Source organism: Symphalangus syndactylus, chromosome 17 (assembly GCF_028878055.3).
Source record: "Symphalangus syndactylus isolate Jambi chromosome 17, NHGRI_mSymSyn1-v2.1_pri, whole genome shotgun sequence".
Taxonomy (NCBI): Eukaryota; Metazoa; Chordata; class Mammalia; order Primates; family Hylobatidae; genus Symphalangus; species Symphalangus syndactylus.
In genome coordinates this window covers 19,215,257-19,238,269 of record NC_072439.2, presented here as the reverse complement: position 1 = coordinate 19,238,269, position 23,013 = coordinate 19,215,257, and the positions used below count along the sequence as shown (strand labels likewise).

The following is a 23,013-nucleotide window of genomic DNA, read 5'->3' as shown; positions in this document are numbered from 1 at the left end:
TACATCTTAGAGTGTCCTCTTACCAGATGAAGTGGAGGATGAGGTTGAATTATGGAGTTAGGTAACAGTGGGCACATCCTTCTCTGCCTCAGTTTTTTTTTTTTTAATCTGTAAAATTGGGGACGATAACACTCAGGATTTTTTGGTGAGGATTCTAGTTACCTGGAAAACTCTTAGGATAGTGCCTCATTCATAGTGTTGCATCAGTGTGAGCTGTTATAATTATGGGAATAGACAAAGGTGCCACCCTGGCCATCCAGAGTGGGGAGGAATCTCCGGTCATTGTCCAGGCAGGCTAGCTGGAGATGAAGCTGATTAGTGGGGAAGCTTAACTTCCAGGAGTGGAAGAATTTAGGAGGAGTAAACAGAATGCACAACATTCTGTAAACATTCCTTTGCCCAACAGTAGGAATACTCAGAGTCAGTTTGGCTTCCGTGGTAATCATTATCTCCTGGGAATCTAAGAATGTGTCCTAGAGTCAAATGGCTTTGATGTAAGCCAAACCCAGAAATGGGCTTCAGGGCTGCCTTGCACATAGCATTCATTCATCTTGAAAAAGAAAGCACTCATCTGCTAACGGAATCCCCTCTTCTGGCCCAGGCCATTATTTTTGTTTTGGTACTATCCTAATTTTTAAGGTGTAAGGAGAAAGACTGAAGAATAAAATAATGAAGTACATGTATGAAATAACAGGATAGAATTGAGACTGGTACGTGTAAATTAAGAGAAATTGTGTATAAATTTTGTGTGAACATAAAAAGAATTTCTTGTTGCAAACAGACCTCTCCATATAAATAATACTCATTCCCTTGAGTGGATAGCAGACAACATCACAAGAACGTTCCAGCAGAGCCATGAGAGAATGGGTAGTGTGGCTTCTTTAATTGGCAGGTTAGACTGAGTAAGTTAGTGAATTGAAAGGAGTTGAAGGAGAAGATGGGTGAGGGCAAGAAAAATGGGAAGGTGAAAGGAAAGGACTGAAAGGAATGTTTACCAAGGGCTCATCAGGTAGCAGGCTCTGTGACTAATGTCTTGCACATGTTAATTTACTCTTCCACTGTCATTTTCTGATGCAGTAAGAGTCAGCCTTACATTGCAGATGAGGAAAGAGCCTGAGGGAATTCAAATGATTGGCCCAGGGTCATCCAGCCACTTCATAGCAGAGCTAGTGTGTTTCACTATGGTTTGTGCAGACAGAAAAGTGAGACATGGAAGGATGGCGGAGATTGCAGTTAGCCATGATTGTGCCATTGCACTCCAGCATGGGCAACAAGAGCGAAACTCCAACTTAAAAAAAAATTGTGGTGACATGATATATCTGCCACTGTTAACTTAGCCTCAGAAGCTACTTCTTGTGAAATTTTAATTACAGCATTATTCTTGGAAGCAAAGGAGACAGGCATAAGCAAGGACAAATTAAGAGAGGTAAGAGTCTCATCATGATTGATAGTTTTGTTCTGACATCTTGAGAAAAGCTGTCCACAGTGTAAAGTCGTCAACTTGCTCTCGTGGTTTGCAGTTTGACTGTCTCTAAGTTACGGTGTTGAACATTGGTGAGCTCTTAGTGGCCCACACCTCAGACACATGCGTTTTCCCATGAAATTTACATAGAGTTGTCCAACTCTGGCTTATATGGCTTCAGCAACAGAGCCGCTCTTGTTCTTAATGATTTCATTGGAGAAAATTGAATTGGAAGAACTGAAAGAATTCAGGGTCAAGTCCAGTCTACCAGTGGATTATAAATACTCAAAGATAATGAACAGTGGTTTAATCTGGTAACAGGTGTACTACAGTTTTTCTTTTCAACATAGTTTTTCTCTCTATAGGAGTTTCTATTTTTAAAAGATAATTCCAGTAGGATGAATTTGTTTGCAAATTAGGTTGAGTCTCACCGAACTTGCCCAGATTTTTTACCTAAGTGCGGCAAGAGTAGCAAAGGACCATAGAGGCTCTTTTTATACTTCGCTTTGCTAGAAGTTTTTAATAAGAATCTCAGATTAAACTTCCAAAATCCTCTTGAGACTGGGAATCCAAACCAAGGCCAACTTCAGTTTTTGCCTGCATTCCCTATGGGCTTATTCTATGTATATTCTCAAATATAACATCCCAGTCAAAGCCTCGGTAATATAACGAATGTTTTCAAATGTGTCCTGTTATAAAGAGAGCAGATTCTTACTGAACTTGTGCAAATAACTTTATTACCATAAACATATGAATACTCATGAATAGTTTCCCAATTCTGGGGCACTCAGAGAGCAAAAGCAAATGTTTCCATTTTTGTTTACAAAAGTATGCTTTACCAATTGCTCAAGAAAAAAAGTTCATAAATCTGGAGAATAAAACATTCAAAGAATCAGCACATTTTCAAATAGAAAATTATGAGGACATTATCCTTTTGATTATTTAGTCCAATAACATTGAGTTTTTTTCTTCTTTGTTTTGAATTTCATGAAGGTATCAGCCTGTTCATTAAAATTTTGAAAGTTCTTAGTCCAGTGGTGTGATCTTGAAGTTATGCGAAACTTGTATTCAAGAGTCCTTGTCAGAGTCTTTTCCATAAATCCCCTTGAAGAAAAAGCAATTTTGGACTGTAGCTGATTGTAAATACTTGAGGAAGAATCAAAGCAACTGTCTGGGAATGACAAAGATTTAAAATGACTATGGTTAAAAATCTAATGAGGGTTTATTATGGTAAAGACACAGCTCACATAGAAATCTAGTTATTTCTGTGGCATGTGACACTATGATAACATACTTGATTTCCAGAATTTCATATAATTTTTAGAATACTCATTTAAAAAAACTTTTTTTGAGACGGAGTCTCACTCTGTCACCCAGGCTGAAGTGCAGTGGTGCGAACTCAGTTCACTGCAAGCTCCCCCTCCCGGGTTCATGCCATTCTCCTGCCTCAGCCTCCTGAGTAGCTGGGACTACAGGTGCCTGCCACCAAGCCCAGCTAATTTTGTTTTTGCCTTTTTAGTAGAGATGGGGTTTCACCGTGTTAGCCAGGATGACCTTGATCTCCTGACCTAATGATCTGCCCACCTCGACCCCCAAAGTGCTGGGATTACAGGCCTGAGCCATCGTGCCCAGCCTAGAATATTCATATTATTAACATTCCCATAAATATTATTTAGAGAAGGTTTAGCATCACGTGTCACTTATTTGAAAATGTTTTCTATATAATTTAACATATCAAATAAGGTGGTTTTTCCATTCAGCTTCTGTTTCTCAACTGGATTACTGAGTTCTTGGTGTAGCCCATTCATAAATATGGCCAAAAAGTATAGTCTTATGTATGTTGAAAAAGGCCCTTAGGTAATTCTAGTACTTCTAGCTGAAAATCATTGATTTAGTTTTGAGTTCTACCTATTACAACAAGAGTTCTCCATCCTTGTTACATGTTAGTAGTGTCAGGGAAGACTTAAAAATGACCAATGCCTGGGTCCCTCTCCAGACCTTTAAACTGGAACTAATGGGTGGGGCTTGAGCATCACTTTCAAAAATGTTTTCCAGTGATTCCAATGGGTAGCTCTATTTCCAATCAGATTTCTCTGATTTCTCGTGGCATTCAATTTTTTCTATTTTGGTATCATGAATATTTTCAGCTCTCATTTCCTGTCTTAGGCTTTATGTCTCCTGGGGTAGGGACCTTGCCTTCTCCATTTCTGTATCTTTTTTGAACACATGAACTGGTCATCAGAAAAAAATCTCAACCACACATAGGTTGTGTTCTAAGTCTCAGGTTCACATATTAATCCTAAAGTCTTTGTTCTCCTTGAGGTCAGATGTTGCTTCTGATGAAGGGTGTGGTTAAGTCTGCGGTGCAGATGGTGGAGAAGATTTCACTGTTTTTAGATATAACATTGAAACTAAGAATTTTATGTCTATATGGGTGAAGGGGCAGGGATGTGTAGGAAGACAGTTCTAATTAGGATGGAGGAATTATACTAGAAAGTAGAGGTAAAGGAAGTGAGAGGACTTAGTAAATAGAAGAAATGTGAACTTATCAAACAGGCTAGAGCAGACTCCTGGAGATTCTTGATTAAGTGAATTAACTAGATTTTAGAAAGGTAATGAGGCAGTCATGTGCAAGGAAGGTTTCAAAGTCTGGAGACAAGAAGTCAAGCAATACTTTCAGAAGTGGTTGAGCTTTATGGGAATGGAGAGAATTACACTATTGAGAGATGTTAAAAATAATGAAGAGGGTTTCACCATGTGAAATTGTGTTTCTCATTTGAATCTGAGAAACAAATGAGCAGAGGCTGGAGATAATTATGTCTAAAAGACAGTGGGGTACAGGGAGCACAAAGGCCAGGGAGAAAGGGAACTGCAGGAATTAGGGCTGAGAAACAGGATTTTAGAGGAGGAAGGAGGAGATCCAGTCCCAGATACAGGCAAATAAGACTTTTTCCTCTCCCAAGCATGGCAGTCAGCCCTGCAGGAACCAGGATAAGAGAAAAGGCCGTCATACCTGCCAGTCTTCCTGAAATACAGAAATGACATCACGGCTGCTCTAATGGATTATGGCCAGGAAGATGTCCTGTTCCTGAAGGAGCTGTCACGGAAAGAAAAGAAAAGAAGGAATGAAGGTGACGTTATTTTACATGGGGGAGCCTCAGGAACAAGCATGTAACATGAGGTACTCTAGAATTGTTTCTTCAAGGACTACATTGTTTCTGTTGGAAAATTGATGGGAGATGATGATATTCTTGCACTTTTTTTTCCCTCCCACCATGTTTCTAGGTTGGTGATCAGTCGTCTGTCAATTCTCTACTGCACTCAGATATTTTGGAAGGTTTTCGGATGTGAGAAAGGCTGGTTGCTATTTTCTATGTCATTAGAACTTGCCACCTTTGCACCTTTTCATGGTTGCATCTTTTTCTCAGTGTCTCTGTTGTGACAGCCATGAATGAGACCTGCCAGGTCTCCATGGCAGGGAACTGATTGACAGAAGGCCCACATCAGTGCATTTCAAATTCACCACCTTCTTTGCACAGAAAGCTTCTTTCCCACAGGCTCCCAGCAAGGGCGTGAAAGCAAGCCTAGTTCTCTGAGGCTCTCTTTAACTCTAATGGGTGACTGGCTGGAGGACTCCCCATCAGCCTTGCAAAAACTCTTAGAACTGCACTGGTACCTAAAACTTCTTTTTCTTTCTTTTTCACAGGAATCAGCTCTGCATAGTGGTCTGTGGGTTCTCCCATGCTACCTTCATGCCTGCCCCACATTCCCTCACAGGTGTCTTCCCTGATCAATTATCTTATATGTCTAATCCCATCTTGGATGCATCTCAGTTGGTAAAAACTAACATACCAGGCTTGATTCTTCGCACTCAGCTTTTTTTCTTTCTCTCCCACAAGCAGTCAGTAACCATTTCCTCGTGTTTTATGTGTTACCTATTTTTCCATATACATATGGAAAAAGGTAGGTACTGTTGAGGGGCACTTCCTATGTGCCAGGCCCTGTGCTAAATACTTTACCTGTATCTCATTTAATCCACACAATAACCCTGTCAGGTAGACATTATTTCCATTTTGCCGATGAAAAGACAGAAGCTTAGAGTGGTGTAAAAACTTTGCTGGTGTCATATGGCTAATGACAGGTGGATCTGAGATTTGATTCTAGGACTATTTGACCTCAAGGCTAATGATGATGGTAGTAATATAGCAGCTGACATTGGTTCCTCTGTGTGTGGCATCTTGTTTCATTGACTGCATTAAACCTTTAAAGAATGGTATGAAGAAAGCACTCTCAATTTTCAGGGGAGGAATCAGAGGTTCAGAGAAGTTGAGTCTTGTGCAAGAAATGTATAACTGTAAACTCTCACATTAAGAAAGAAGAAAGATCTCAGGTGAACAACCTACTTTAATACTTCAGGATATGAAAGAAGAATAAACTAAACCCAAGCACAGTGAATGAGGGAAATAATAAGGATTAGAGTAGATATAAATAAAATGGAGAATGGAAAGAAACAAAATTAATGAAACCAAAAGTTGATTCTTCAAAATAAAATCAACAAAATTGACAACCATTAACTAGATTGACTAAGAAAAAAAGAGAAAAGTTTAAAATTACTAAAATCAGAAATGAAAGTGGACTCCGAGCATGGTGGGTCACGTTTTAGTCCTACCACTTTTGGAGATCACAACTGAAGGATTTCTTGAGACCAGGTGTTTGGACCAGCATAGGTAACCTGAGGGGACCCTGTCTCTACAAAAAAAAAAAAACAAAAAAAACGAATTAGCTTGGCATGGTGGCATGCACCTGTAATCCTAGCATCTTGGGAGGCTGAAGAAGGAGAATTGCTTGAGCCCAGGAGGTTGAGGCTGCAGTGAGCCATAATCACACCACTGAATTCCATCCTGGGCTGGCCGGCAGAGTGAGAGTCTGTCTCTCCCTCTTCAAAAAAAAAGAGAAATGAAGCATGAAGAGATTACTACCAATTCTAATAAAATAATGATTACAAAAGTACTATAAATAATTGTATGCCAATAAATTGGATAACCTAGATGAAGTAGACAAACTCCTAGAAACACACAAAAATATGAATAGAACTATAATCAGTAATAAGATTGAATCAATAAAAGCATTTGATGAAATTCAATATTTTTTCATAATAAAAACATTCTAAGGTTGGAAGGAAACCACCTCAACATAAATTCAATATGTGAAAAATCCAATGCTAACATCACACTCCATGGAGAAAGACTGAAAGCTTTCCCTGTATGAGCAGGAAGAAGACAAGGATGCCTGCTTTTAACTCTTTTATTCAACAGAGTATTGAAAGGTCTAGTCAGAAAAATTAGGCAAGAGTTTAAAAAAAGACATTCAAATTGGAAGAAAGGAATAAAATTATTTCTGTTTACTGATAACTTGAACTTATATGTAGAAAATCCTAAAGATGGAACAAACCTATTAGAATTAAGAAATAAATTCAGCAACGTTGCACAATACAAAATCAACATTCAAACATCAGTTGCATTTCAACACACTAACCATGAAAAATCTGAAGGGAAATTAAGAAAAAAAGATTTCAATTTATATTAACATCAAAAAGAATAAAATATTTAGGAATAAGTTTAAGCAAACAGCTGAAATAATTATACCTGAAATCTACAAAATACTGCTGAAAGAAATGAACTATGACATCAATAAATTGAAAGATATATTTTGTTTTCGTGAATTGGAAGACTCAATATTGTTAGGAGGACAGTGCCACCCAAATTGAGCTGCAGATTCAATACAATTCCTATCAGAATCTCTGTGACATTTTTCAGAAAAAGAAAAATCTGTCCTAAAATTTATATTGAATCTCATGACTCTAAATAGACACACAGCTTTGAAGAGGAAGAATGAAGCTGGAGGACTCACACTTCCTGATTTCAGCATTTACTACAAAGCCCCAGTAATCAATACAGTGTGGTACTGGCATAAAGGAGGACATAGAAATTAGTGAAATATAATAGCCCAGGAAGAAATGCTTGCATATATGGCCAAATGATTTTCGTCGAGTGTGCCAAGATCGTTCAGTGGGGAAGGGACACTGTTCTCACCAAATCATATTGGGAAAGCTGGATATCCAAGGGTAAGAAGAGTGGAAACTTTAACTAACACCGTGTAAAAAATTAACCCACAATAGATCAAAGATCTAAATGTAAGAGCAAAAACTATACAACTCTTAGAAGAAAAGCTTCATGATACTGGATTTCACAATGATTTCTTTGTTGTAACAACAAAAGCATAGGCAACAAATAAAATGGATAAAATGGACTTCATAAAAATCAAAATGTTTTACGTATCAAAGAACATTATCAAGAAATTACAAAGGCAACCCATGAAATGATACAAATATTTACAAATTATATGTGTGATAAGAAATTAACTTCCAGAATACATGAAAAGCTACAAGTCAACAACAGCAAACATCCAAAAACCCAATTACAAAATGAACAAAGGATTAAAATAGAGTTTTCTCCAAGGAAGATATACAAATATCCAATAAGCTCACGCAAAGTTCCTCAGCGTCACGAATACTTAGAGATATGCAAATCAAAACCACAATGCTACACCACCTCACACACTTTAGGATGGCTTTGATAAACAACAACGACAGCAACAAAAAACAACAGATGTTTTCAAGTAGATGGAAAAATTGGAGCTCTAGTGCATTGCTGATGGGAATGGGAAACGTTATAGCCACTATAAAAAGTGCTGTGGCTGTTTCTCAAAAAATTAAACAACAGATTGCCATTTGATCCAGCGATTCCACTTCTGGACATACTCCCCATAGAACTGAAAGAAATTTGAACAAATATTTGTACACTGATGTTCAGAGAAGCATTACTCACAATAGCCATAAAATGGAAACAACTGAAAAGTCCATTGAAAGAGAAGTGGGTAGGCAAATGAGGTGTATCTATACATTGAAATGTTATTCAACCTTAACAATGAATAAAATTCCAATACATCGTGCAAAATGGATGAACCTTGAAGATATTATGCTAACTGAAATAAGCCACACACAAACGGATAATTATTATATAATTCCATTTATAAAAGATAGTTAGAACAGCCAGTTATGTAGAGACAGAAAGTAGAATGGAGGGTGCTAAGGGTTAGGGGAAGAAAGAGTGAGAGTTACTGTTTATTGAGTACAGAGGTTTAATATGGTAAGAGGAAAAATTTCTGGAAATGGATAGTGTGATGGTTACACAACACCAAATTGCACACTTAGAAATAGTTAATGGTAAGTCTTATATGAGATATATATAAAGTGTCTGGTAGTCTTACCCTCTCTATAATTACACACTTTTTGGCACTGCCCCTTTCCTGCCATGCAGAGCCCCAGGGGTGAGTCTCCCTATTTCTCCAGCTCTGTGTCAGTCACTGTCCTCTGTAGTGAGTCCCACGTGCTGTGCCCACAGCCTCATACAGCCGGTGACTTCAGAGCCAGGATGCAGCTCCGGAGTCTGCCCTGAGGCTCCCTCTCTTCTCATTTCCCTGCAGCCTGGCCCGGGGGAGGCTTGTCTTCAACTGGCAGCTTGATTTAGCCAAATTCAGGACAGGCCACCAGGGCTCTTTCTCCACACATGCTGGTCCCACCCAAGGTGGAGTCAGGCATGGCCAGTCACCAGAGGAGCCCGGAGCAGAGCAGGAAGCAGAGTCTGAGCTGCTCCTCCCTCACCCAAGGGGCTTCCTCCTCTCATTTGGAGGAAAAATGTGAGCTTGTTTCAAAGCATCAGATGTTCTTTGTAGCTCATTTAATAGGTACAAGCAAACAAAGACGTGGTAGAAGGGGATGTGTTGGTGACAGCGAGAATCTACTACATAGGGCTCAGGGCTGATAAAGCCCCCTCCCTACCTTTCTCAGGCCAGACACAAAGTCAGCCATGAGAAAACAGAAAAACAAGGAGAAGAGAGTCTGTAGAGACAAATTGGGAGGGTTCAGGAGGAGAATTTGGGATTTGCTTGTGCCCATGGGACACAGGCTGGGAATAAGAATGTTTTCCTGACTCTTCTCTGAAAGCCAGATAGACTCCACCTAAAACCCTATTGCCATGGATGCTGGGATCCACTTACCAGAGACTTTGACTGTTATGGATCTGGAGCTTTCCTTGCCAGTGGCTGAGTTACGAACAGAGCAAGCATAGAGTCCGCTATGCTTTGTAGTAATTTGGGGAATAGAGAGATTTTGTCCTGATAGCAGAAACTTCCCATTAATTGTCCAAGAATATTCTGCCGGTGGGTTAGAGTCCGCGAAGCAGGACAAGTAGAGGTTTTCTCCTGAACGGTAATAGGCGAATGAAGGGTAAATGCTGGGGAGGTCTGGACCATCTGGAGCAAAGAGAATAAAGCCACAGGTGATGTCATCCATGGGAAGGGGATGCTCCTGGTCTCTTAAAGGGACACAGTGACCCTCTGAGCCAAGACACACCCTCAAGTCCCAGCCAAACCCCCTCTATGTTCACTGAGCCGAAGCCTGAGGTCTTCACCTGTTTCTCCCATCACAAGCTGTGGGCCACAAGTCTCCCATGACAAGAGCGTCCCCTCCCCTTATATTCTTGGTTAAGGCTGTGCCAACCCAGGGCAGGGAGTCATGGGCAGCTCAGATGTCCAGAAGTAAAGGTGTCTATACTTGGAACAGAGGAAACTGAGAGGCCTGGCCTCTGGTCGTTTGGATTTAAGCTTGTGTCCTGGCCCACAGAGGAACAAAAGATACTCACAGAGGACATTCAGGGTGACTGGGTTACTGCGGATGCCACCATCTCCTTCCCGTATTTCACATTCATAGGGTCCTGTTTCATTTCTTATGACACTGGGTAGAATGAGGATCCTGTTTTCAATGGGTCGCTTTACCCTGGGACTGACTGGGAGTCTCCAACCATTTATCCACCACCTGTAGGTGTAGTTCTTACTCTTAGGTTCGCAGGTGAAGGATAAGACATCCTTATTCTCCCTGGGGTATAAGTTGTTGATGGTGATGTATGGCTTGGGCAGCTTCGCTGTGTGGATAACAGAGAGAAGATTGTCCTGTGTGGCACCTTTGATTCCTCCACAGGCATCCTTCAATCAGAGTTGACATCTCCCACCTCTCAGCCCACCGAAGTCCTTGAAAGCCAATAGCTGTTGCATGTGTCACAAGACAGATGCATGATGATCTAAGGGCTCAAAGACTGTGAGGCCGTCTGCTCTGTCTTAGGGAAGCACAGACTTTCTCAAGTGTCAATTGAGCAGCAGTGTTGGGTCATGGACAGACACGTCAGTGGGAGTCACAGTCCCTGGTACCCCTCCCAGTAACTCCCTAATCAGTTGACTGGCTGACTCTCCTTGGGTTCCTTACCGGGAATGTGCAACTCCTGGGCCCCTTCCAAATTCCATCCTAGTTTTCCCCCCTAGATGTGATTTCTCTGCAGCTTCCATTTCCAAGGACATTCTAGAGATGAGTTATAATGGGACTTCCCATTGTCCTGAAACCCTGAAGATACAGAGCAGCCAGGCCTGGGACTGGGTGTTTCAGCAGAAATAACACAGGGGAGACCAGAGTCAAGCCTGGAGGTCAGTTCATTCATCAGGCAGTGGAGGCACAAGGTGGGGCAGTTTTTTGCAGGTGTTTCATGAGGACTTACATGAACCAGTGCCTTCTAAAGATAGAACAGAGTGCAAGGAATGATCTAGAAAGAGTGAAGGGGACAGGCAAGAGCTGGTGGCTTTGGAGCAGAACCATGTTCCCTGTCCTGGGTTCTTTAAGTTTCCTCTCCTTCTGCAGAGGGCAAGTGAGGACCATGTGGATCTTTCCAGAAATACATGTGGACATTTGCAAATGCAGATCTGACTAGTGGAAAGGGTGGGAATGAACTGCTGGAAATCTGATCTTCATGGGCCATGTGTGTTTGATGGATATGAGACAAACTTGGAGAGAAGTCTTGCAAATATTTTCTTTCACTGGACATTCTACTCTCTGATTCCATGGGTTCGACTACTCTAGGGACCTCATGTAAGTGGGTTCCAGAGTGAATATGAGAAGAGACTGCTGGTTGCCAGGAGCTGGGAGTGGGGAGAATCAGAAGTTGTTCATGGCTGTGCAGTTTCAGGTATGCAAGTTGGGGAGGTTCTAGAGATCTGCTGTACAGCTCGATGCCTGTAGTTCACACAGATTGAGTATTTCTTCTGCATAAGACTTAGGACAAATAGTGTCTTCGATTTCTGACATTTTTTTGATTCTGAAATATTTTTCATATACTTACTAGTTTAACATCCCAAATCTGAAACATTCAAATTCTAAAATGTTCCATACTGGCCATGCTGCACTTGTATATTTTTTAAGGCTTTGGGATGTGAGAAAGGCTGATTGTTAATTTCTGTGTCATCAGAACTTTCCGCCTTTTCATGGTTGCATCTTTTTCTCAGTGTTTCTGTTGTGGCAGTCATTAGTAAGAGCCTGTCATGTGAGATTTCAGACAGAGTTTTCTAGTTCTGCAAAAAATATTACTGGGATTCTGGTAGGGGTTGCATTGAATCTGCAACTCACATTGGGTAGTATTATCTTTCTAACAATGTTGATTCTTCCAATCCATGAAAATTAAATGTCCTTCCATGTATTGATGTCGTCTTTAATTTCTTTCAGCAATGATTTGTAGTTTTCAGGGAATAATCATTTGAACTTTTTGGTTAAACTTATTCCAAATTATTTTATTCCTTTTGATGTTAATGTCAATTGAAATTCTTTCCTTAATTTCCTTTGAGATTGTTCATTGTTAGTGTATAGTCTAAAGAATGATCTAGAAAGAGTGAAGGGGACAGGCAAAAGCTGGTGGTTTTGTAGAAGAAACATATTCCCTGTCCTGGGTTTTTGATTTTCTCTCTCCCTTTGCAGAGGGCAGGTGGCTCTTCCCTGATAGCTAGATAGACTGCACTGGAAAACATGTTGCCAATGCTCCAGGGATCCACTTACCAATGAGTATGATCCTCTTGATTATGAGATTTTTTCCTCCAGTGGCTGAGTTATTGATGAAAGAGACATAGACCTCTCTATATGTTTTAGTGATTTGGGGGATAAAGAACACTTGTGCTGATTGCTGGAACTTCCCATCAATCAGCCAAGAATGCTCTATGAGTGGGTGAGGGTCTGTGAGGCAGGAGAGCTTGGGGACTTCTCCTGTATGGTAGTAGGTGTGTGAGGAAGCAATGGTGGGGCCATCCAGGCCATCTGGAGCAAGGAGAATAAAGTCACAGGTGATATTTTCAGAGGGAAGGGAAACTCCTGGTCTGTGGAAGAGCCACAGTGGCCCTGTGAGCCAAGTGACAACACTGAAGTCCCAGCCAAATCCCCGCTGTGTTCACTCATCTGGAGCCTGAGACATTCACCTGTTTCTCCCATCACAAGCTGTGGAGCCTGAGTCTCCATGACAGGAGCAGCCTCTTTTCTCCAATTGTTGATCAAGCCTAGGCCTACTCTGGTTTGCCTGGGGCAGAAAGTCATGGCCAGCTTTGATGTCCAAGGGTAAAGGTCTCTGTACTTGGACCTGAGAGGGACTTAGAGGCCTGGCCTCTGACCATGTGTCTTTGGGATGGCAGCGTGGCTCCTAGAGGAACAGAAGATACTCACGGAGGAGATTCAGAGTGACTGGATCACTGCGGCTGGCACTCACTGGGTTTCGTATTTCACATTCATAGGGTCCTATAATATCCTTTGTGACACCAAATAGAAAGAGGGTCCTGTTGGTTTCAGACAGCTGCAACCTGTGAGTCACAGGGAGGCTCTGACCATTCATCCACCACAGGTAGCTTGCATCCGGAGTCTCAGGATCACAGGTTAAGATCACCATCTCCATGTCCTCCCTGGGGTTTAAGTTGCTGCTGGAGATGGAGGGCTTGGGAGTGTCCACTGTGTGGAAAACAGAGAGAAGATTGCCTTGTGTGGCACCTTTGATTCCTCTAAAGGAATTTTTCAATCAGAGTTGGCATTTCCCACCTCTCAGCCCACCCAACTCCTTAAAAGCCCATGGCAGGTTTGTGTGTTACAAAAGAGATGCATGGCAATCTGAGGGCTCAGAGATTGTGAGGCTGCCTGCTTTATGTGGGAGAAACACAAACTTTCTTAAGTGTGAATTGAGCAGCAGCATTGGGTCATGGAAAGACACAGGACCAGCAGTCACAGCCCCTGGTGCCTCTCTGAGTCCCTCCATCTCCAACTGCCTGCCTGGCCCACCTCGTGGTCCTCACTTGGAGCATGCAGTGCTGGAATCTTCTTAGTTTCAGTCTTACTTTGTCCCCCAAGCTATGTTTTCTCTGCAGCTTCCCTTTCCAAGGACATCCTAGAGATGGATGATGGAACTTCCCATTGTCCTTAAACCATTTGGGTACTGGAAAGCCTGGCCTGGGACTGGGTACTTCAGCAGAAATAACACAGGGGAGAGACCAGAGTCAGGCCTGGAGGTCAGTTCAGTCATCAGGCAGTGGAGCCACAAGGTGCGGGAGTTTTCCCAGGTGTCTCATAGTGACTAACTTGAGCCAGTGACCTCTAAAGATAGAGAAGAGTCGAAGGAATGACCTACAAAGAGTGAAGGGGACAGGCAAGAGCTGATAGCTTTGGACCAAGACCATGTTCCCTGTTCTGGGTCCATGATGCTCCCTTCCCCCTGTAAAGGTCAGGTGAGGACCATGTGGATCTTTCTAGAAATACATGTGGATGTTTACAAATGCATAACTGAGTGGTGGAAAGGGCGAACATGAACTGATGATGGAAGTCTGGACCTCATGGACCATATGAGTTTGGTGGATATTAGACCAATATTTGGGAAGAAGTGTTGCAGATACTTTCTCTCATTAGACATTCTACTCTGTGATTCTGAGTTTGACTACTCTATGCACATCATATCAGTTGATTCCAGAGTGAATCAGAGGGTAGAATAGTAGTTTCCAGGAGTTGGGATCAGGGGAATAGAGCGTTGTTCCCTGCGTGTGCGGTTTGAGTTACGCAGGATGAGGATGTTCTAGAGATCTCCTGTACAGCCTCATGCCTATAGTTCATACAGATAAACTGCTCCTTATGCAGAGAGCTTAAAACCAAGTGTTTTGGATTTCTATTTTTTTTATTTTGGAATATTTGCGGTATATATACAGGTTTAGCATCCCCAATCTGAAAAATTTATAATCCAAAATGCGCCAGTGAGCACTTCTTTTAAGCATCACATCGGTGGTCAGAAGTGTTGAGTTTTGGAGCATTTCAGATTTTGGATTTCCGGATTTGGGATGCTCAATTTGTAATACTGTAATTTTCCCATAAAAAGTTGTCAGGAGTTTAGACCTCATGTTATGTTCCGACTCTAGTAACAACAACAACAAAAAAATTTGGAGGAAACATTAAAATGTTTTCTTAAGTGGATATTTTTACTGATGGTCCAAACATCTAAGATCAATTGCTGGTAGTAGTATTTCTCTTGAGACCAAAATAAGGTTTAGGTGTGCCATGAATTCCAGCAGGATCACATGATGCTCAAAGAAAGATGCCAAAGTTGATTTGAAATTCGCAACTCCTTAAGTAGAGAGAGTCCCGTTCAAAGGACAGAACTGGTCAGTGCCTCAATTACATAAAGGGAGGAATGATGCCAAATTAAAAGAAGAGATGTGTGTTATGTTAGTAAATATAGAAAGAACTCCCTGCTTCTAATTTCTGTGCAGAGTTAGGAAAAATGGGGAGGACCCCAAAACTGGTATGTGAAATGCTTTCTTCATTTTCTCTTAAGCTCAGGAAACACCACTAGGATTTAAGTTTGTGTGAATTAGGAAGAGTCTAAGTGAGATGCCAATGAATCGTGTGTCTCCCCACACGAAGAACTCCAACGTGTGAAAACGGCATCATCATGAGGAAACCGTTGTATGTGGCACAGGCAGTAAAACCATCAGATAGCGCCCACCTGGCCACCTCCAACTGGTCCTCAAAACCACCAGTATTCCCATTACGTGTATGTTACAGACTTTGTAGTTGTCCCACAACTAGAAAATTTAAAAATTGCTATTGTCAAAACAAAATATTAAATATGAAGTTGAATATGTTGTTCCACTTTTTTTTCCCCACTCTTTTTGAACTTTCCTGTTTCAGTTTTGGAAGTTTCTATTGACACATCCTCAAGCTAGGGATTCTTTCCTCAGCTGTGTGCAATCTACCAGTAAGCATCAAAAGCATTCTTCATTTCTCTAACAGCAATTTTCTGTCTGAGACAGAGTCTCGCCCTGTCGCCCAGGCTGGAGTGCAGTGGCATGATCTCAGCTCACTGCAAGCTCCAACTCCCGGGTTCACGCCATTCTCCTGCCTCAGCCTCCCAAGTAGCTGGGACTACAGGCGCCCGCCACCACACTTGGCTAATTTCCTGTATTTTTAGTAGAGACGTGGTTTCACCATATTAGCCAGAATGGTCTCTATCTACTGATCTTGTGCACGCCTCGGCCTCCCAAAGTGCTGGGATTATAGGTATGAGCCACTGGGCCCAGCCATCTCTGAGGGATTTTAGCCAGTTGTTGACTTCTGAGTTTGTTCAGGTTTTTACTTAGTGTTAGAACCGAGAGACAAATTTCAAGCTTGTTTTGTGCCTGACAGGAAGCCAGACCGGAGTGACCGGAGAATGTGAGCTCCATAGCAGGTTGAGGATAGAGTCACAAGTGAAATAGGTGAAATGAGCCCACGGGCTTTGGGGACTGCAGGCCTGTCCAGCCTCTGACACCCTGGTGAGTCAGTGCAAAGATTACAACAGTGACAGCAAACTAGCATGGCTGAGTCCATCTGGCATCTAGTCTCAGGCTGGCTGTCCTCACTCATTCCTGGGCATAGGCCAGGCTAACCTTGGGAGGAATTTAGTTTATGGTTTAACTTTGAAGCAAGAATGAGAATAGTTCCTCCATAAAACGAACACCCTTACTTTGCCCAGGGACTGCCTTTGTAAAACTAGTGAAAGACCATGAGATTAAGATGATAGGAGGGAACTGAATTGTGCTAAAATATAGGCACAATTTCTATAATCCCTGACTGCTCAAATGTCATTTGGCCAGAGTTTACAAAATTTGTAACTAATTGCTCCTGTAGATAACATCAGTATTGTAGAACGTGAGATTGGTCTTTTGAGATGTTTCTCATTCTTTTGCATTCTGGCAACCGGCTGACCTCATCCATACCTATGACTAATGGTTCAGCCAGTCATGTGGTCCCTACCTAGAGGCAGATTCAAGCACAAACAGATCATTTCCCTCCGCCCACATGATTCCATCACCAAACAATCAGCAGTACTCATTTTTTAGACCTGTGCCCCTGAAACTATCCTTGAAAATCTCGAACCCCTGATCCACCGGGGAGGCTGATTTGAGGAATAATAAACCTCTGTCCTCCTGTTTGGCAGACTTGGAGTCGTTAAAATCTTTCTTTACTACAAATCACCATTTCAATAAATTTTTTTTGTATGTGTGCAGGAGGCCAGAAGAACTTGTCTGGCAATTATAAGAGTCGATGGAGGAACTGCCTATCCCTGTCCCATGGTCTTGTCCACAGGTCAGCCTCACAAAGGGAAAGAGCCTTGGATGGGAATACAGTGGAAGGTCATTCTCTTAGTGACCTGGGGACATTGGCTCGAGATGAAGCCTGGCAGGAGTGGCAAATCCAGTGATTTCCGCACCTTTCCTATTTCCTGGGAGGTGGGCCAGGCCACAGTGTTAGCGGGAAGGGAACAGAACAGCCAGCCTAGTTAGAAGGAGTGTCTGCGGAAGGCCTAGGGGTGGAGGAAGAAGCTGTGCAGGACAGGGCTTGCCAGTCAGAATGAAGTGGGAGGAAGATGAGGGACACAGAGAAGCAGATAGAGGCAGAGACACCATGGCAGTGAGCAGTGAGGGCTACACTGACTTCAGAGACTCCAGGGACCAGGTGCCCCGAGTTCCACAGTCCAGGACCAAGGAGCCCTGAGAACCCCCCAGTGGCCAAAGAGCTTCAGAGTTACATGAGGTGGGGTGGCTTTAGCGGCAGGAGGTAGTGGGGGGATGAAACATGGGTGTCAGCCTCTGAAGGACAAGGGACAGGTGTGGCTAGAACCTCGTAGGATTCTGCATCCAAGATCCAGTCTCTAAAGAGGTTTTGGATCATTAATTTCTTCATTCGATTCCTTCATTTGTTATGTGAGAACTGACTGCGTGTCTCTCGCTTGCCCTCTGCTGTTGCCGGTTGTGAGTGAGGAAAGAAAACAAGGTCCTCTCCTTGATCCTCTCATGACAATGACATGGATACTTTGGGAAACACAGGATTTCAGGTTCAGTGATGGGGGTGAAGATTTGAGGGAGAGGTCTGGACTTTTTTTGCACTGACTCTGACGGTTGAGGCAGGTGATTTAGTTCTGGGGTACAGACTAATCAGCTGACCATTTGCTCTCAGTCCTCTGAGGTTTGGATGCCTAAGAAGAGAGGATTTGAGCCAATAAATGACTATGGGGTCCTTGGAACCCAGTAAGCCCTCACTTCTGGTGGAGGAGAGGATGGGCCTGTGGCTGCAGACAGACCTCATGTGACCCTGATCTCCCCTTTGTGTTTGTGTGACTCTGGTTCAGTGACTGTGCCTTCCTGTGCCTCAGTATTCTCTGAATCAAATAAGATAAATGGCAAGTGGACTGTGGCTTTTCATGCTATCTGTGAATAAATTTTAAATTATTCACAGTCACCTGACCTAATGCTTGGCACAGTGGAGGTGTTCACACAAACAGCATTTATTATTAATTTCCTTCCATGAGAAAGCACCTTTAGGTCAGATCCCTGTGGACAAGCTGCTACCGGGTACATTTTCTCTCTTCTGTTTCTGCTTCTGGAGACATTAGACTCTACATGGACTGTCCTAAGCCTCCCAAGGCAGTTGGCTGATGGTCCACAAAGCTTGTCTTTCTGTCCTCTCCACTCTGAGTCTCAGGTGAAGAAAGCTCTGTCCTTGCCCAGATGAGGCTCTGAGGGCTTAGCCCTGGCTGGTGAGCAGCTCCAGGAGACACAGTCCTCAGACAGCTGATAAATCCTTGGTCCCAGTAAGCCCTGCCAAAGAAGTCACAGCCCAGCCCTGGCACAGGCTCCTCAGCTTTATCTGGAGTAAGGATTTAGGGACAGGGTTTTGGGGTTGAGGTTTCTAGGGCTGAGCTTCTCTGAGAGTATCTCAGGTGCCCCTCAGGCCAAGCCATACTCAGTTCTCCAGGGTCTTTCTCAGGGTGAAATTTATGAAGAGGGCATGAGGTGTTTGGCTGAAACTGATCTCCTGCTACTGAGTCCCCACATCAGACTGTCCTTCCTCTGCAGCAAGTGTCTGCAGGGTCTGGATGCGGAAAAGGAATTCTGATCTGTTGAAATTTGTCTCCTCTGTGTGTGTCCTGCACTAAATGCCCAAACCCCAGCATGGAACATAATGCAGAGAGGGACACAGGCACAGTCCATGCCTGACAATCCTGTGTGTGTGAAGTAGAAATGACCCCTGCCCCCAGCACCCAGGGATCATGTGGAATCACTCACGGTATAAGGTGTAGGTGAAATGTCCAGATGCTTCTCTAATCCCATCACCTGGTTGTCTGATGTGTAAGGTGTAGGATCCTGCGTCCTCCCGGGTGACATTCTGGATCAGCAGGGATGCATTGGAATATAGTGTTTCTCGTCCACTGTATGCAGGCCCATATATAATTATTTGACTGGCTACTACATATGATGTAATGTAATTGTGGAGGTCCATCATTCGCCCTTTGTGCCAGCTATAGCTGGCAAGATTATGGGGCAAATTGTGGACAAGTAGAAGAACATCCTTCCCCTCGGAAAGTTTGGGTGGCTGGGCTTCAATCATGACTTGGGCAGTGGTAGGCGGGTTCCAGAAGTTTAGAAGTGATGCTAGGAGGAGGAGAGAGCATCAGTTAATATTGAGACCTATATATTGGGGTGAAAAGATGGGGCCCTCGGTCCTGAGAAGTTCTCTTCAAACCACTGCCTTGAAGACACACACACACACACATACACGCCCATAAAAACACATACACACACAAAAGGGGCATGTTTGTGTGTGTGTATGTGTGTGTGTCCTACTGTCCTACTAGGTCAAGGCCAGCAGCATGACCCCCATTCCTTCAACACTTCTGACCTTGGCATTTTTCTGTTTGGAGTCCTCTTCCCCGGGGGTCCGCACAGCCCCCTCCACACTGCCCTCAGGTCCTGCTCACATCAGAGCATCCTTAGACTTCTTTCCTGACACCACCTTCAGAGACCCTGGGTCTTCCCTTTCTGACCTTTCCCTGCTCTGCTCCCTCCAGGGTTCTTGTCAACACTTGACCTCACATTCTAGATCTCTTTGCATGTCTGTCTTCCTCCCCATGACAGCGTGAGCTCCGTGAGGACAGGGACTTTTGTGATCCTGGTTGCGCCCCAGTGCCTGGAATAGGCTGCACACTCTTGTAGATGTGAGAGTTCTCAGGGCCCTCCACGCCCTGGGTGTTTTTGTTTTCTCCCAATTGTCGAGGTTTTTTGCTGAGGACAGTGTTTGATGCCCTGTTTATATTTTTATTTGAAGTGTCATCTGATATAGTTATTATTATCATTTTTCAAAATGTGGTTGCCCCTTATGATTAATCAGGAAAGCAGAACACTTAAGATTTTCCTACATTTTACCAATTCCGGTTCAATGTGGCTTTCCTGTTTTGACCCCTGTCCCTCTCTGGTGTATTTTCCCCTATCCAGGCTCCAACAGAGCCTTCTTTCCTTCTTTTATTCTTTTTTTTTTTTTTTTAGACAGAGTCTCGTACTGTCGCCCAGGCTGGCTTGCGGTGGCTCTATCTCGGCTCACTGCAACTTCTGCCTCCCGGGTTCACGTGATTCTCCTGCCTCAGCCTCCTGAGTAGCTAGGATTACAGGAGCACACCACCATACCTGGTTAATTTTTTGTATTTTTAGCAGAGACAGGGCTTCACTCTGTTGGCCAGACTGACCTTGAACTCCTGATCTCGTGATCCACCCACCTCAGCCTCCGAAATTGCTGGCTTCTTTTATTTTTTAGAACCCCATCCTCTCCAGGAGACCCCATCCAGTGACTCTGCTTCCTCCTCCTGTCCTCCCCCAGGAAGTTCTCTCCTCACCTGTGAGCAGGAGCCCCTTCCAGGTGATGCGCTGTGTGCACGGAGGGGCTGAGAGGAGCCCCATTGTCTCTGCTGCCTGTGTGTTCTCCTCTGTGGAGATGAGCCTAGGATCCAGAAGCTTCCTGAGCACGGCTGTCAGCTGTGCTGTCTTTCCTCCTTCTGCGCTGAGCCTCTTCCTGGGGCAGGAGCAATTCTTAGGCTCATGGGCGGGGTCAGGCCCAGGACACCTCTCTGTCCCCTCCTCTCTCTGTCCTGCCTCCTTGTCCCTACTTCTGTTTTTCTTTTTGTCCATGTTTCAGGTCCCTGGGAATTGTAGAGGGGTCTGCCTTTTTCAGCAGTGATTCTTTCACCAAACCTCAACACATACTTTGTGCAGACACACACACACACATAGAAGAGACACACACAGACCCACACAGTCACACACATACCCTGCAGGTTGGGCAAACACAGTCCTGGGCCTCAGCCTCCTGCTGTCCCCATGGCTCTGGATTGGGGTGCACATTCACGCCCTTTGCCCTCTTTCATCTCCATCTGGCTCTCCCCTTCAGTGCAGGAAGCTGGAGCTCCACCAGGTCCCTGTCACAATGACGCCCCATTGTGCTGTGGGTAAGCTGTGTGTTGCCTGGTGAGAGGGACGCTTCTTTTCTCTAATCGTGTCTAGCATGGCTGCAGATTCCAAGGATGGACATTCAGGACCTGGGTGTCCCAGAGGAAACTGTCCTTCCTGGAGGTGTGCAGGGTGAATCTCTCATGCCTCTTGGGAGGAGAGGCCTGTGCTGGTTGCTCAGTGGGGGCTGTGAGTCCCATAGTCAAAGGGATATTTCTCAGTCACTCTATGGCTCCCTGGGGTCTGGCGGCTGAGGTGGAGCTCAGGGTTTCTCATGTTCTTCCTGACCATCTTTGATGTCCTCTCTTCTCTGCCCAGCTGATTGTCCTGTGGTCACCACACCTTCCCCATTGTGGTGAGTTACCCAGGAACCCCGCAGGACATGGCTCGTTGAGACGCAGGATGGGGAGCCTGGGACACAGCAGGGGTTCAGAGCTGGAGAGGTTCATCCCGACTAACTCCGTGGCCATGATGGGCTCAGCCCTCCATGTGCTGACATGGAGACTTCCTGAGCGAGCGAGAGAGAGAGAGAGAGAGACCTATTGAGTTAGTTATTATAGCATTTACCGATCTTTCCTAACAGAACTGTTTCCCTGAACTGTAAAAATTTCCATATATTGCATACACAAAAAGAATGGGAGACATAGAGACCATGGATAGAAAGGAAGAACAAATTTGCAACAGGATAGCAAATTAGGAGACCCATTACCAACATCCGGATGGGCTGCCTGAGGCTGTGTTCAGTCCAGAAGCCTTTGAATAACATCAGGGTGTGTCCTGTCCAGAAATTCTCAGCTGCTCCAGGACATCCCCCAGCCTCATGTGATGGTGAGGTTCTCCATGAAAGGAAATTCGTTTGAAGAGAACCTTGAAAGTAAAGGGAAGATTTGAGGTTTGCTCCATACTCACCATTCTGATGTTTCTATCTTCTCTTCTGATCACAATCCCGGATGAGAACTCCCAAATAAAATGGCTGTGTTGTCTGGGAATCTATCCATGGTTCTTTGTCACCGAGAAAGAATTCAGGACCTGGAAACACATGAGTAGTGGGTTTAGGAGTGAAAATTTTAACAGACAAAAAAGAAGAGAGAGAGAAAAAGCTTTCTCATACTGAGAAAGCAGTCACCCAAGAGAGGGTCTCCAATTTGGGGTGGAATGCAATTGATTTTGTACAGAGACTTGAGGAGGCAGTGATTGATTTACATAGGGTCCAGGGGATTGTTTTGACCAGGTGTGCCATTTACATAACCTGAGAAAAGACTGGCCCTCCCACCCTAATCTTTTATTATGCAAATGTGGCTTCTACCTGGTGGTCACCATGACACCTGCACATGTGGTGACAAGGAAAAAAGAGCAGGAGCTGCCATATTGGGTGTACCTGGCTCTTAGCTGCCTGCATCTACATATGCTTATCTATGCTTGCAGCCTGATCATTCTGTCTGTTTTCTGTTAGAAATTGTTTGGGGCTGCTTTTTATTAAAGGAAAATTCCACCAAGAATTCTTTTACCCTTTCTAGCTGCCTAAAAATAATTTCTCAATAATTCCTGTATTAAGACCCCTTTAGGAAAACAGAAAAGATGACACAGACTCTCCTGTAGGGGAGCAACCATAGTTTTGTTTCTCATGGAACCCCAAGAGTTGCAAGTGAATGGATTTCTCTCAGGTCTAAAACTCAGCTATTTTCTCCATTGTATTACCTGACCTCTTTGCCTTTTACATTACTTTGTACTGTAAAAATATTTGACCCTGTGTGTAATGGTTGCTGGGTCAGTGGTAAGAGCTA

The 23,013-nt window shown here is 43.7% G+C and overlaps 1 protein-coding gene across 4 annotated transcripts; it reads right to left on the bottom strand.

Annotated features, from left to right (window-relative positions):
• Positions 1-2,171: 2,171 nt before the first annotated feature.
• LOC129466516 (pregnancy-specific beta-1-glycoprotein 3-like) lies at positions 2,172-20,814 on the bottom strand. Of its 4 annotated transcripts, none has more exons than XM_063620045.1 (6): positions 20,620-20,814; positions 19,019-19,384; positions 10,225-10,503; positions 9,581-9,835; positions 4,476-4,559; positions 2,172-2,633 (listed from the first exon to the last, which is right to left on the bottom strand). In XM_063620045.1, the coding sequence occupies exons 1-5, from the start codon at positions 20,681-20,683 to the stop codon at positions 4,507-4,509; spliced, it is 1,017 nt and encodes a 338-aa protein (XP_063476115.1). In that variant the 5' UTR covers positions 20,684-20,814; the 3' UTR covers positions 2,172-2,633; positions 4,476-4,506. The 4 variants fall into 4 exon arrangements, with proteins under 4 accessions (XP_063476115.1, XP_063476116.1, XP_055106166.1 ...); XM_063620046.1 differs by having other exon boundaries at positions 2,172-2,566; XM_055250191.2 differs by lacking the exon at positions 2,172-2,633 and adding an exon at positions 13,107-13,385 and having other exon boundaries at positions 4,444-4,559; positions 20,620-20,683.
• Positions 20,815-23,013: the final 2,199 nt, after the last annotated feature.